The 16,665-nt window shown below is 32.7% G+C and overlaps 1 protein-coding gene across 15 annotated transcripts in view; it reads right to left on the bottom strand.

Moving 5' to 3' along the window:
• SEC31A (SEC31 homolog A, COPII coat complex component) overlaps positions 1 to 16,665 on the bottom strand; it is a 63,596-nt gene that overhangs the window by 45,956 nt on the left and 975 nt on the right. For 11 of the 15 annotated variants that reach the window (XM_033105498.1, XM_033105495.1, XM_033105494.1 and 8 more), the window contains exons 2-6: positions 6,705 to 6,787; positions 5,896 to 6,019; positions 4,100 to 4,298; positions 2,082 to 2,177; positions 1,002 to 1,142 (exon numbers count right to left, since the gene is read on the bottom strand). In XM_033105498.1, coding sequence (XP_032961389.1) covers positions 1,002 to 1,142; positions 2,082 to 2,177; positions 4,100 to 4,298; positions 5,896 to 6,019; positions 6,705 to 6,783 — 639 coding nt within the window. In that variant the 5' untranslated portion in view covers positions 6,784 to 6,787. The remainder of the gene's footprint in view (positions 1 to 1,001; positions 1,143 to 2,081; positions 2,178 to 4,099; positions 4,299 to 5,895; positions 6,020 to 6,704; positions 6,788 to 16,665) is intronic. The other 4 variants (XM_033105496.1, XM_033105499.1, XM_033105485.1 and 1 more) reach the window with 1 other exon arrangement.

The following is a 16,665-nucleotide window of genomic DNA, read 5'->3' on the forward strand; positions in this document are numbered from 1 at the left end:
TACCAAAAATATGTTTTCCTGCCAAAATTGTAACTCAGGGGGAAGTTTTACATAAATTTAAAATTTAATACTTTGAGAAAAATGAAAATTAAGAGAAAAGATTTTAATAACAAAGAAAATCCACACCTGTCTTCCAGTTTATCAGAAAAAATCAAGATAGAATGTCTAAAGCAACAACTACCATTTAAATTTTCATATGGGGATAAATTAACATTATTATTAAGAATTACCTGGAAGTTCAGATCCCATTAAGTATTCCAGAAGATGACTGAAATGCTAATTGTATGCTTTATTCCACTGAAACTTATTTTTAAAATCTGAATTCATTGAAAAACAAAACCCTGAACAAATATTCTAACTAGTTTTTTGTTTTTATTGTTGTTATTTAAAAATTATATATGTATTCTCTGATTTAGGCAAACTTGTTTTTGAAAACGTCAAACTATACAATGTAATTAAAAACAAACTAACAAATCAAGGCCTTAAGGCCTTGTGTCTAAATCATCTTACAGCAAACGATGAAACAATATTAAGGAATTTGTAAGGTCGAAATTTAGTGTCCATGGGCAACTGGGAGAAAAATATTACCTCACTTTAGCAGTACTGAATCAGGAGCGATGAAGCCAGCAGTTTGGAAACTACAAGTTCACAGTCATAAAATTACTAGCAGGAAAAATCTGTACAGTCTAGAGAAAGCTAAAGATGAATTCAAAAGTTGCTGTAAATGCTTTGAAACAGCTAGCAAAGCAAAACAACCAGTATATCATGGAATAAACTTCTTGACTAACCAATCCCTCTTCATTATCAGTAATATCCAATATGGTTTATTGGGAATTTTATTATTTTCCCCAAGGAAAAATCCTCTCAATTCCAACACGATTGGTCCATGAAAAGACAGAATTTGACTTTACAGAAATTTGATTTGCTGCCAACTCTGACAAATATAGGAATACATACAGCAGAAACACAACACGTTCATCAGAAATCAAGCATATACTTACCCTGTTACTATGATCACTGACTTTGATTATAGGCTCATTTTTCCTAAGATCCCATACAGTGGCCCGGCCACTGGGACTGGCTGATGCTAAAATATGCTGAACTTGTCTGTTCCACGCAATGCAGCTGATATCCTCTGGGGGCTAAAAGGAATAAACTATTAAAAACCATGTCTCAATTATAATCAAAGTTAACTACAAAATCTGATCCTTCTTTTTTAAAAACAGATTACTTAAAAATCTGACTAATTCATTCGAGAAATTTGCTTCACATTCTCAACATATACAGTACAGTTTAAAGCTTAGGTATATGCGTATGCCAATTCAAGCATTTTACCTTGTTTCATACTGTCTCATTCACCAGGCATTTATTAAGATCCTGTTATAAATCAAGCACTGTTTCTTTGTTTTGCAAGTGCCACGAGGTAAATGACGCACCACAAAGTAGATGTGGGTCAATATGACAACTAGGCAGAGCAAAACATTACTGCCTAGATGATTAGAAAAATATCTTTATAAACGGTAGACCATGTGCTATCATTATGCTACCTCGCAGATTGCCAAAATGTTAGGGCCCATTATAATGGTACTCAAATTGAGTGGTCTAGACAACATAAAGAAACTCAAAGAAGCCCCGAGAGGGCTGTTCTTTCTCAACTTACTGAAAACACATAGGAAAGAGTCTGAGTTATTTTTTTAACTAAGTTTCCTTTCTAGTCTATGATTTTTATTCTAAGGTTGGATATTGTTGAAATACTGTATGATATAAAAAGTATACTATGTAAAATGCCATATCTAAGAAAGTTATTAAAGATTTGTCTATTTTATTCACTACTGTATGTCTACTGTACATCAAACAGTCTATGGCAGATGGCACACAATGAATAAGTATTTGCTGATGGACTTACTGATACTTTGAAAAAATATTTATTAATACTTTACTACACAGAAGGAAAATCAATGACATCTAAGCATTGATTTTAAACAAATATATTTTGTGTGGGGAAAAAAAAACCTGAAATAAGTTAAGTGTTGAAGAACTGATTTTGGTTCTTTTGATTCTATCAAAATCAATGTAATTACCTGTGTTTTGGCTCCTGGTGTCATTGGAGTTGCAAAATTGTTTAGATCCCAAATGTAGATTTCAGATTCATTAGCACCAGAGGCTACCAGATTAGTCTGCAGTATGAAATAATCAATAATTAAACAGCACTTATAAAAGATCCATCAATTTTAGGGCATACAATTTTTCTATTTAATTAACGAAGAAAACATGAATTCCTAAATACTATGCATAACAATCTAAAATTTAAGCAGCTTTTTAGAGAAACATTACAAAATTCCATTTAACTTAAAAAGATATTATGTATACTGACATTTTAATACAAGACATTAAAAAAGTAATCACATGGATAAATTCTTAAATAATAATGCAACGATATGGGGATTATCATTTATGGTTTTGCATCTCTGGAAGGGGATCTGATAGTGGGAGACAAAAACAGGTCACCAATGATTGCTTTCAGATAAATAACTGAATCCTAAAATAATGGCATCTATCTCAGATTTTACTAGCCCTATCTTGGCCAGACCAAGACAGAGCTAGTAACATCTCCCATCTTAAACCCTTATGTAATTCTACTTCATTTACATTCAACCTTGTTTCAGGTGGCAATATTTCTAGATTATCTCTATTGTACACCTTTAGTCAAAAAGACCCTAAAACTACGATAGGAAGGACAGCAAGATAATGAGCTTCGTGTATTAACCTTCATCCTTTATTGTTCACTCAAATTCTTCTTTGATCAACAGACATATAACAATGAAAATAGAGGAATTCTATGGTAATAGGCCCCAATAATCTATAATACAAGACACTAACCAAAAATTAGTAGCTATTTAATACAATTAACAACAACAACAAAAACATCTTTCTAATCTAAAGAGTAGACGCCACTGTAGAAATGAAGAAGTTTGGGTTTTATATTTCTATACCCTAAGTATCTATTTATAATACAAAAGAATAACGAATTTAAACTTTAAGATAACATTCATTGGGCCGGCCTGGTGGCTCAGGTGGTTGGAGTGCCGCGCTCCTAATGCCGAGATCACGGGTTGGTTCCCACATGGGCCAGTGAGCTGCGCCCTCTACAGCTAAGATTGTGAACAACAGCTCTCCCTGGAGCTGGGCTGCCGTGAGCAGCCAGAGGTCAGCGTGAGTTGCTGTGAGCTGCCAGGGGCTGCTGTGTGCTGCCACGGGTTGCTGTGTGCTGCCGTGGGCTGGCTGCTGTATGCTGCTGTGTGCCAGGAGCGGCCGGCAGCCGGCAAGAGCTGCCGTGAGCTGCTGTGAGCTGCTGACCGACTGCCTCAGCCAGGGGAGCGTAAGGCTCATAATACCACCATGGGCCAGGGAGCTGTGTCCTACACAACTAGACTGAGAAACAACGGCTTGAACCAGAGTTGGGGGATGGAGGTGGAAGAAGGGGAAAAAAAAAAAAAAGACAACATTCATTTATTAGTTGTTATACTCTAATATCCTATTAACTCAAGATCTTTATTAACCTACACATTTATAATTAATATTCAGTAATGTTTATGATGGCAACAGTAGACTCTTTATTTGTCTATTAATTAAATTTGCACCATATTTGTGTATATTTCTAAATATTTGATAGAGTAATCTCTAACATAAACACAAAATTTCTCAATTTATAAAACAGTAGATTAACCCAGACACCATAGCACCAACCTAATGCTGAACTAGCACAAACTTTTAAAAGGCAAGGTTTCCAACATTTGGAGGCCCTAATGTTTAAAAAAATGTCCAACCAGATGGTACGACACCTCTAAACTTCTCCGAATTAAACCTATCAGTTGAATCGGATCTGCTCCATAAAGTTAGTATTCCCTCCATGGAGTTAGTATTCTCTACCCTGAACCCAACTCTGAATCCTCCACTGTTCAAATAGCCGCACTCATCAACCTGCACAGGCACACATTTTTGGCTTTCAATTCCAAGACCGAGGCATAATAGATTCATATATTTATTTCAAGTAACAGCACATATCTCAAGAATTATGAATAAATATCAAAAGTCTAACCTGGAAAATGTTCACATCCAGGGCTCTCACTGGGCCGGTATGTTTGTCATTCTGGGCAATCACAACTTCCTTGTCTCCAGCTATAATTTTAGAAGGATCATAAAGAATAATATTTCCATTTTCACCACCAGCAATCAGAACTCCAGAGACATTTCCTTTGGAATCCATCTTATGAGGCCCCCAAATCAACTTGTGGTACCTTTAAGAGAAAATGAGTAAAATAACTCATTTTTGAAGTCAAATAAATGTAGAAAAGAATCTGAAATTATATATTTAATTCTTTATGTCTTCATAAATACTCCAGAAACATTGCTTCTCCTCTATTCCTGGTAACTATGCATGACTTGGTGAAATGGCATTTTAATTTTAATTTATATTCATATGTGAATATTTGATTTTATAATCTTAAAGAGTAATAAAACTCTTTTGTAGAGGTAATATAGTACAATAACGTATACTTAATTTGTGTGTCAAAAGATATGGGTTTACAAATGATTTTACCATTTAGAAACTATGAGACCCTGGGCAAGTTACTTAAGTTTTCTAAGCTGCTTTTGGTTCATCTGAAAAATAGAGCTAATCAACCATTTCCCTTGATTCTATTTGACCACAGAGGTACTCATCAACAAGTGATCTTTTAAACAGTAAGGTGTTAAGGGAGTCATCTGAAATTTTTTAAGAAAAATAATGTATTCTGACAGTAGAAAAGTGTCATCAAAGTTATGTCTATCATGACAAGTACCCCTACTGGTGAAGAATAAAAGATTATGGTTTGGCATGGAGATATAATATGATGGTGGCAGAGGGGTATATGATGAGACAAATGAGATGGTGGTGAGAAGAAAAAGTGCTAGACAAAAAGTATTGGGGGCTCCCATCACAGTGGGAGGTCTCTGAAGAATATGAGAGGTCCCGTTAAGACTCCATGATGCTGTTAGCTAAGGTATAATCTCTTCATCAAAATCTGCCAAGCTATTGAGACAATAAAGCAATTTTTCTACTCAAATGAAAGTGTACTTTCTCTGCATTTTAACAAGGAGTAAGTACTTGGAAAGGTGATCCAAATACCTACTGTATCAGAAATTATGTGAATAAACTTCTCTGTGAAATACATTTTCACATATACCGGGGGTGCCAAAAATGCCCAAAAAATGTATACAAGTAGACACTTTTGTCAATCTTGCTCAAGCAGTAAATAGTTTGCCGTAATCAGGAGTGTCTGGACGTTGATATTAACCACTCCGAGCACCTCTTGTAACTGCAGAAGTCAAACGTGACTTGTATTCATCTTCTGTTATTGGTATATACTGAGTATTACAATTTTAATACAGTTTTCCTTTCTTAAAATGCGTATTCATTTTTTTGGTACCCTCGTAGATAAATACAAGGAAAAAAATTAAAATAACCTATTATTCCAAAATAATCACTATTAACATCTTAATATTCACTGAACTACTTTTTTCTAGTTATACCTACCTTTTTGTAAACAGGTGAGATAAAGGAGATAAAAGAAAGCAATGCTACTAGGTCATATATCGTAAGGAAAAAAACAGTAGAAACTAGATCCTTTCCTTCCTATTCTACACATAACAGTCAGCAATAAAAAAAAAATCATTAGACATAGACTCTTCTTTACTTCCATAGAAATTCACTCATATATTTTTTTCACAAAATATTTCATATCATTGCTGGTATTCCTTGCAGTTTCGAATAATGGCATGTTTATAGACAAACTAGGCATCAATCACATCATATAATTAAATATCATTATGTGAATTTAAGTTTGAATCTCATACCTGTGAGAAGAAGAGAAGATGGCACAAGATTTCATATCCAAGGATGGATCAGATAGGTCTAATTCAAATATCTCCAGAGAAGCATTGGTACTAAATGTTGCATCCAATTGCTGAGCAGATGTTCCTATAGAAAATACATTTATGGTAACTATGCATGCAAAATAAAAGACTCAGAGAAAACCATTCAAAATAGAAATTAACTGCAAGTTTTTCAGGCTCTCTCTCATGAGTGCTATACTAGTGCCTGAAATCTCAGCACATATGCCATTGGGCAGATGCTTAAATTACTACAGCCATGAGATCCTAACACAGAGCTCAGAGATGGTATTTGTTAAGAGTGGGTAGTGCAGATAATTTTTTAAGCCTATAGATATTTTAAAAGTTCTTTGTAAAAACAGTCCCATGATTTACTATATCTGCTTATAGTCACAAATGATATAAATTCCAATTCTTCCTATATAAAAATGTTAGCATCAAAACTGTTCATTCAAATTGATATTTATTAACTATTTTTTAAATTACCTATTGTGCTTAATACTGGAGGAATAAAGATAAAATTTATGAAATGGGGAAGATACTATAAATATAATGTATCATGATTAATGCTATAATGTACAAGGTGCCACGGGAACACAGAGGAAGGTCACTGAGCTCAGGTGACAGGAAGGAGGGAGGTATCTCATTTGGGAAGGAGAGGCTTTCTAGAAATGAAGCTTAAACAGAATCTTAAAGAACAGGTATAAATAAAGTCAGATGTGGAAGACAAGAAATTTGGTGACTCATACTATTTTTCTCTCTGTTGAACTTACCTGTAGCCAGGTAAATGGGATGATTCTGGGCAGGGCTCCATGCCTGCATGGCTGTACGATCTATTTCCTTTAACTTCATCCTGCTAAAGAGATAGAAATACACTTAACATGTAACATAAATATACTGGACAAACCACTGTATCATTAGTAATGTCTGAATGCCAATAAATTAAATTAGGTATCACATGCTGGGAATGTTCAATCTTAGAAAGAGAAACCTACTAAATTATTTTGAGACAAATATAGGGTTATTTTAATTGTTTACAGATGATAGTCCTGAAAAATCAGTCTGGAAAAAAATCTGCTACACTATATCCTTCATCCTTCTCAGACAAGGATGGCTGGCAGTGTATCAGGGGTAAGAGAAGGCACATAAACAACAAGGTGCATCTTCCTGCAGCAGGATCACTCAATGATAAGTTTTTTAAATTAGTTTTAAATTACACAGACTATAAATAAGAACATAGTAAGCACACATATTTTTAAATATAAAGCAGAAATTTTTAAAAAACTGGTCACTTCAAGCTACAATCCCCCATACCACTAGTTTATATATTCTTTCTGTTAAAATTACTTTGGGTACAAAAATTCAGGAAGTACTGTGCTATATATAGCTTTTTAAAAAATCTTTCTTATTTTACATAAATGTATTTACATGGCACAATATTCCACTATAAGACTTCCATAATTTACTTACTTGGTCTGCTACTATGAAACATCTGAGTTGTTTCTAATCTTTTGCTACTTTTGCAAACAATGCTGAAATAAATGCCCATATGTACATATTCTTTAATTCAGGGGCAAGGACAGCTATAAATTTTACAGAAGCAAAAATGCTGGGTTAAAGGTTAAATGCAATTTTAACTTTGATGGATATTGCCATGTTGCCCTTCATGGCAACTGTACCTTTTCACATTTCCAAGAGCAATATATGAGTAGCTGCTGCCTTACCAGAATAAGGTTTTTTTTTTGCTAACACTTAGATTTTTTACCAACACAATTGATGAGTGAAAAGTGTTAGCTCTGTATAGTTATACTTTGCATTTCACATACTATAAATAATGTTGAGCATCTTTTGTATATGGTTTTGAGTCTTCCGTATTTCCTTCTCTGTCACCTTTTCTGTCTATTTTTGTCCACGTCAATTGTCTATTTCTCTATTAGATCGTCAGACTATCTTTTAATTTTGCTTATATATATATTTTTACCTTTCACAAGATTTTTGTTTTTTTAAAAAATAGATTTTATTTATTAGAATAGTTTTAGGTTCACAGAACAATTGAGTGAAAAGTATATAAAATTCCCACATACTTCCCCTCCAACCCCAGCATCTCCTACCATCAAAATCCTGCACCACAGTGGTATATTTGTTACGACTGATGAATCAACACTGACATATCATTGTCACATGGACACATACAAAGTCCATATTTTACATTGGGGTTCACTCTGTGTTGTATATTCCATAGGTTTTGACAAATGTATAATGATGACACGTATCCACCAGAAGTTTCAGTATCATTCAGAAGTTTCCATCCTAAAAATTCTCTATGCTCCGCCTACTTACTCATTCCTCTCTTCCTCTGTCTTTTCTCCTTTCCTCCTGGCAACCACTGTTTTTTTTACTGTCTCTAAAGTTTTGCCTTTTCCAAAATGTCAGTTATAATCATACCATATGTAACCTTTCCAAATTGGCTTCTTTCACTTAGCAATAGGCATTTAAGGTTCCTCCATGTCTTTTTGTGATTTGATAGGTTCTTTCTTTTAGCACTGAAAAATAATCCATTGTATGGATGTACCATAATTTTTATTTTTTTATAGTCAAAATTATCACTTTTTAATTTTTAATTTCTAACTAATCAAAATTTAGAAAACATTTAAACAAAATGTTTTCTAAATTTTGCTTAGTTAGAAAGGCCTTCTGCATGCCAAGATTATGAAGAAATTCACCTGTATTTTTCTTCTAACAAATTCATTTATGGCTTATTCCTTTTTTTATGTTTAAAATGAAAAATGTGGGTAACACTTTATTTTAATGGTATGTTAATTAGTTCCAAATTACAATGAAAATCCTATAGCAGTGAAATATGACATCTGTATGAATTTGAAATAAATGTATTATGATCAGTATTGTCACAATGAATACTAAATGAATTATTAATGATGAAGGACCAAAAGTATTACCAGGAATATAATAAAACATCAAGAAAAAGCTGCAAGTTTTCAGTCACTTCATCATTAACTAGAAATAAGCACAATAACCTTGGATAACACTGTACTATGTGCATCCTTAGTAGCCAGAAATTAAGTGACAATAAATAGAAATTGAAAAAAAACGTGTTGTTAAATATCTTTCCAGTAACGTGCAAAAACTGTTTTACACATCAACATACTGTGCTTACTCTGACCTATGTGTGTTAGCTACTGAATAAATACTAGAGTAAAAACTATGGCTTATTCTTTACATTTAAATTTTGACTTACATGGACTATATCCTGGTATACAATGTATATTCAAAGTGTTTTTTTCCCTTATTGCTCCAAAGCCATTTATTGAAAAGTTTTTTTCCTACTAATTTCAGATATCACATTTATCATGTACTAAATTCCTGTATTTAGGTTTAATTCTAGATTTACTATTTAGGTTTATATTCCTCTAGATATTGGATGTAGCTTACGGTTTACATTCCTATATATACTTAAGAGTTATATCTGGATTTCCATTCCTTTATATCCATTTGCTTACTTACACGCTAGGCACTCCACTGTTTTAAATACTGAGATTTTATATGAGTATGATTCCAATAACCTCTATCTACTGCATTAACCCTTACCTTGTTTTCCATCTTATTACTGTGTATTTTACTACATAAACTTTAGAACAGTTTTTATCAACTGCAGAAAAAAGGCAATGTATTTTTATTGAATCTGCATCAAATGTATCAATGTATTTTTATTGAATCTGCATACAGAGAATTAACACAATGTTGAATATTCCTATTGAGAACATGGTGTCTTTTGTCTTTTTTTATCTTTCAGTATTTAAAAAAAAATTTTGACATAGTGGGCTTGCTTATTCCTAAATATCTTATCTTTTGGATTGTTCGTAAATGTGGCTTTTTTTCCTTCTCATATATTGCTTATCTTCTTGTTATTGTTGTATGAAGGCAAATGATTTCTTAATATTAATTTTGTATCCTGTTCTCTTACTGAATTCTCTTTTTGGAGTAGTTTTTCAGTAGATTCTGTTGGGTTTTCCATATATACACCCATATCACATGTCTATAGTGACAGTTACCTCACCTCTTTGTTTCAAAGTGTTATACCTCTAAATTTCTTTTTCTTGTCTGAGTTGGCTAGTGTTTGTAATACCACATTAAAAATTAGTGACAGCAGTGAGATTTCTTGTCTTCTTCCTTTCTTTAGTAAAAAAGCATACTGTACCACCACTAAGCATGATTTGGGGAATTGAGATATACATACATACATATAGATATGTGCGTACAATGTGAGGAAATAGCCATTGATTACTGTTTTATTGACTGCTATTTATAAAGATTGCATGTTCAATTCTGTCAAGTGCTTTTCATTAGGTAACTGGAGATGATCATATGATTTTTCACCTTAGGCCTATCAATAAAAACAAATTATACTAATTATGAACCATCTTCCCATATTCTGAATAAACCTCTCTTGATCATGGTATATTATTATAATGGGCTGCTAGATTCCATTTATTTAAGAGTTTTGCTTCTACGGTCATAGTGAGATTTATTCTTTTGTGTGTGTGTTTTTTTTTTCTATTAGTTTCAGGTGCACTAAACAACACAGTCATTAGACACACCCCTCAAAAAGTGATAACCCCAACAAGTCTACTACCCATCTGATACTGTACATAGCTATCCACGGTCAAGGGATGTAAAGTACAGCATAGGGAATGTAGTCAATGATATCGTTATATATATATATATATATATATATATATAGTTTTTTAAAATTATAGTTGACATTCATATTATTTTATGTTAGTTTCAGATGTACAGCACAGTAGTTAGGCATTTATATAATTTATGAAGTAATCCATATCAGAAGTAATCCATCTGATAAGTTTAGTACCTATCTGACACCATAGTTTTTACAATATTATTGACTATATTCCCCATACTGTACTACTTGCCATTCCCATGACTATTTTGTATTACCAATTTGTACTTCCTAATCCCTTCATCTTTCTCACCCAGCCCTCCAACCCCACTCCCATCCAGCAACCATCAGTTTGTTCTGTGTATCTACGAGTCTGTTTTGTTTGCTCCTTTACTGTTATTTAGATTCCAAATATAAGTGAGATCATATGGTTGTGTGTCTTTCTCACTCTGACTTATTTCACTTAGCATAATACCCTGTAGGTCCATCCATGTTGTTGCAAATGGTAAGATTTCATTCCTTTTTATGGCACAGTAATATTCTATTGTATAAATGTACCACAATTTCTTTATCCAATTGTCTATTGATGGGCATTTCAATCCCACCAACAGTTCAGGAGGTGGGAACCTCTTCTCCACATCCTCACCAACATTTGTTGTTTGTTCATTTCTTGATGATGGCCATTCTGAAGGTGTGAGGTGATATCTCACTGTGGTTTTAATGTGCATTTCTCTGATGATTAGTGACATTGACCATCTTTTGATATGTCTGTTGGCCATCTTTATGTCCTCTTTGGAGAAATGTCTATTCAGGTCCTCTGCCCATTTTTCAATTGAATGGTTTGTTTTTTTGGTGTTGACTTATATGAGTTTTTTATATCTTTTGTGTTTTCTTTTTTTGTACAATAGTTGTCAGATTTTGATATCAATGTTTTACTTGTTTCACAAAAAATGTGGGAGTTTTCCTCGTTTTTCTATGTTCTTATACTTTTGGGGGGTCCTTCAGTAATTTTCCCCGTTTCTTCTACGGAAATTGATCTATTTGAATTTTCTTTATTCAAGGTAATTTTGGGTAAGTTATAATTTCCTAGTGTTTTCATCACTATGGTCATCTATACATTTTACAATCTCCATTTGTATTCTCCATTGATTCAAGAATTGTTGAATTTAATATCTAAGTGGAGGCGCCTTTATTTTTACTGCATTGTGATTTTCCTATACTATTTCTCCTTTATGAAATTTATTTAAGTTTTCTTTGAGGCATATATACGTAGATGTTTTTGTGAATGTTCCACAAGACTTAAAAAAAGAGGTACTCTGTTTTCAGGGTTGAGTTCAATATACATTAAGCAAATCTATTCTGTTACTTATTTTAGTAGGTCTTCCATATCCCTGTTTGCTTTCCCCATTTGATCTGTCTTGACCAGGTACAGGAAGTTATAAGTCTACCACTAATGTATTTGTGTCTATTTCTCCTGGTATCACCCAAAACTTGCTTTATGAAAGTTACTTTGTTATTTAATACATAATTATTTGGTAGACAGATATTCATAATATTAAATGTTCACTGTAAAATACACCTTTTAGCTTTATGAAGAATTTTTCTTAGTCTTAAATAATGCCTTTGGGCCTGAATTTTCCTTTGTCTCATAGAACGATCAACAGCCTATCATGTTTCCCCAAAAATAAGACCTAGTTGGCCAATCAGCTCTAATGCATCTTTTGGAGCAAAAAATTAATATAAGACCCGGTCTTATTTTACAGTAAGACCCGGTATAATATAACATAGTATGGTATAATATAATAAGACTGGGTCTTATATTAATTTTTGCCCCAAAAGACGCATTAGAGCTGATTGTCCAGCTATTATTTTTGGGGAAACACGGTAGTTTTCTTTTTATTTGTTTTTATGTGTACACTTTTGCCCTTTTCAACTTTTGAACTATTTAGTTTTCACGGGCTGCCTTGAATACAGCAAACAAAAATCAGACTTTGCTTGGTAATCCAATATGAAAATCTTTTCAACAGACTCACTAATACAGTCATTTAAAATTTATTGATATGAAAAAAGAAAACAAACAAAAATAAAATAAAATTTACTGATATGACAAATAGTTGCTCTTAGTTTACCTTATTTTGCTGTTTGGTTTTATAATTAAAAAAATATTTTCACTGTTGTCTATTTTCTGTTTGTATATTTATAGTTTTTCTGATAATTAGGATGATTAGTATTTTTTTCTAATGTGTTTCTGCTTGTATCTTTATGACCATAATTTTAAATAATTTGTTTAATACCATTAACTTTCTATTTCTTTACACAGTTAAGTATGAGCACTAAAGAAATTAGGTTGTATAATGTTACTGCTCCTCTTGCACTACAGTTATAGTCAAGGAATTATCTTTCTCAGTGTTTACCTTTGTACTGTTAAGTATGCCTACACTTCTACTAACTGATTTGTCAGCTTTAAATGATGTCCTTTGACTTCCAGCCTTTATAGATGAGGCAATCCACAAACTCATTCTACCTCCAATTTTCTTCCTACTTCCCAGTTTTCTTAATTTTTTAAAGTTTTAAAACTAATTCCTACATTGTCATATATTTAACATGTACATTTTATTCTTCTTTATTCCCACTTTTTAGTCTCAGGTCTATAGTTAAATATAATTGACAGTACTTTTGCCAGATTTCTTACTTATCTCTAAAGGATAAAGTTCATCTTCTATTAGTTTCCTTAAGAGGACCTTAGAGTAACAATACGCCCTGAGACATACAGGGTCAAAATGTTTATACTTAAAGCACATTTTACTGATGATAAAATTAAGACGCAGAAAGATTAAATAATTTGTACTAGCAAGAGGCAGAGCCAAGATTAGAACTCAGAAGTTTGGCTCCAGTGTCCAAGCTTTTGTTATTTCAACAAGTTCAGATATTCAATTTTAATCATAGAAGAAATACTAACATTTAGAAGAAATGCTAACATTTAGAAGAAATAATTAATGACAAAGCAACTGTGATTCATGATAAGATTAAGAGAATAAGAAATATGTTTTAGAAACTGCTAGGTTAAGTAAAAGTGGATTATGAGATTGAATGACTCATGTGATTAAAAGCAGGGCCTCTAAACAATACTTGATTTGAATATCAGCAGTTACTTATGATAATTTGGACACATTATTTAACCTATCTGAGCCCCCATTTCTATATTTGTAAAATGGGGATAAGTGTGACTACCTCATGGGATAACATGAGGTTTAAATGAGATAATGTATTTTATAGAGAGCCAAATAGTACCCAACACATAGGTTAGTAAGTTTTAATATGCTAACTACTTTTAAAAAATATTACTATCATGAGATTAATCAAGAAAACTACACATCTAGTTTCCTAAGATTATTCTGAAAAAAAAGGAAAATATTCCCCATTTTCTAAGAAGTGAAAAAGAAGCCTATTTTCTTTATATGAAATGCCCTCTTCTTCCTCTCAGCCAATTATCAAGTTCAAGTCCCAGCTCCTTCATGAAAACTGCCCTAATGATCCAATCCACACTGACTTATAATAAACTCTTAACCGTTTCTATCTGTCTGCACCACACTTTACATATTTTATAATAAAGTCTTATTTAATCTTAACAAAACTTTATAACATTCTATAGTACAAATTGTTTACATATTTTCCCACTGCCTTTTTACCAATAGTTTTATATATCATCTTGTCTCACAAACTAGACAAATAATGTCTTTTTTCAACCAAGTTTTTAAACTTTTACTCTTTTCAGACACACAATTGCTTAGCACAGGGTGAGGTACACAAAAATTTTGTTTGATTGATTCTGAATATTTATATTTAGGGGAATTCAAATTGATGAGCTAGACAGGCCATTTTCAGGTAAACATTTAATTTTTAAATTCTCAACTGTTTAAAAGATCTTATTTAAAAAGTAGGGGACGGGTGGCCAGTTAGCTCAGTTGGTTAGAGCGTGGTGCTAATAACAGCGAGGTTACAGGTTCGATCCCCGCATGGGCCACTGTAAGCTGTGCCCTCCTTAAAAAAAAAAAGTAGGGGAAAGTACTTTTGGGAGAAAAAAGGTTATATAAAACGCTTTAAGAATAATTTCTAAAAGTGAAAACAAAATAGCTATTTATATATATTAAACCAAACTGAATAGAATTACAGTATCTCTAAGAGCAAAGGTACAAAGGCTACCTAATTCATGAATATTTAGTTAATGTGTAACATTTACTGAAAGAGAAAGAGATAAACCCACAAGAACATAAAATGATTAAGTGGGAATTCAAAGCATTTATAAAAGTCTATTTTTTGTCTTAGTACTTCACCCAGAAGCAGTTCCATTTATTAACCTGAACTGAACACAAGGCTTCAAAATAATCCGTTAAGGGGGAAAAAAAAAGCACTATACTACAACAATGGCCTGTAACTACATTCTGTGGTCTGAATCTAATTAAACAAGAGAACCATAATCTACCTACTGTAATCATTCTCAAAATTATTAATAATTAGAAATACAGCTTCATCTGGAAGCATATGTATTTCCTTCTCTTAGAAATGGTCGTTCATTAGCTGTAATTAATATTCTTGAAAATATAAAGGCTTAGATTAAAACATGTGTACCTCCCAAGTGAGACTTGCTTTAAAGGCTTTGTGTGATTTTTTTCAGTATTATATGTGATTAGAAATCACACTATGCAGACCTGTTTCATTTAAGGCTATTTTACACAGAACCTAATCATTCTGAAAATATGAAAAGAAAGTTGTAAGGACAGTAGCTTGTTCACATATGCCATCTACAAGATAATATCTAGCACAGTAGTTAAGAGTCTAGAGCCAATAGCCTCAGTTTAAATCCCAGCTCCCCCATGTCCTACCTGTGACTTAGGCATGTAACTTTACCTATGTGTGTCTTGACTCCCACTTGGTAAATTAAATATAATAAAAGTATGGATACCATAGGGATGTTGAGAAAATTAAATGAGGTATTAATATTATACAGAGTGCTGAGAATAGTACCTGGCAGGTAGTAAATAAATGTTCATAAATGTGAGCTATTACAAAAGCAACAATTTAAAATGTTTATCCCAGTGAAGCCTCAAGAATACATCTAACTGAAGAAAATTTATGTTCCAGACTAGAACTCTTATTTTTTCATCCAACTTTTTTCTCCACAACAACTGCGTTTAGTTAAGTGGAAACTTTTTTCTTTCTGCTCACTTTCTAAATGATAATTTTGTGAAACAATACTAAACTCCAATAGTACTCTAAACAAATGCGAACCTTACAATGCTACATATAGAGCTGACCCATACCTCAGACAGTAAAAAGTGAAGGAGATAACAGAATTGGAAACTTTGACTCCTGAACCAGGAATACAATCCCTAGCTAGCACTGCCTTTAGTAAAAAAATCCATCTTGTGTGGACCAAGTATCTCATAATAGATGGGCACATTTGTTCTACAGGATTTATTTAGTGTCACCAATGTTCTAGGCTCATTTCACTAAACCAAAACCAAATCAAAAAAGCAACTGTACACTGGTTACTGGGCTAAATGGTGTCATACTTATCTGGAACCTAATAAATAAAACTTTTTGAGCTGAAATTAACCTAAGAATGACAACATTTCTAAAAACAATGTAAAAATCAATTCAATGATATCACCTTATATGAGTTTTTAACGTGGGGTTGGTAAGCCTCATAAATTATACAGAAAACCCTACATACGCATTTTTCTAGGAAGATGATCCAGTGCTTTCATCAGATCTTCAAAAGGAGTGGAAACCCAAAAGGTTAAGAATCAATGCTCTTTACAGCTTACAAATTCCTTTCTATTTTTAGGTTATTAGTTTCAGAAAAGACCCTGATTCTATAAAATTAAGCAGTATAATAATTCTAAATCCATTCCAAATCTCACGTTGTTTATAGAGTGTACAAACCTTTCCCAGAGCTGAAATTAAGGGACAATGTAGCACAGAAGAACTACTAATAAAAGGTGAGTGAAGTTTAACCAACTCTAGAACTGGTATGT

This window comes from Rhinolophus ferrumequinum, chromosome 5, assembly GCF_004115265.2.
Source record: "Rhinolophus ferrumequinum isolate MPI-CBG mRhiFer1 chromosome 5, mRhiFer1_v1.p, whole genome shotgun sequence".
In the NCBI taxonomy this organism is placed as follows: domain Eukaryota; kingdom Metazoa; phylum Chordata; class Mammalia; order Chiroptera; family Rhinolophidae; genus Rhinolophus; species Rhinolophus ferrumequinum.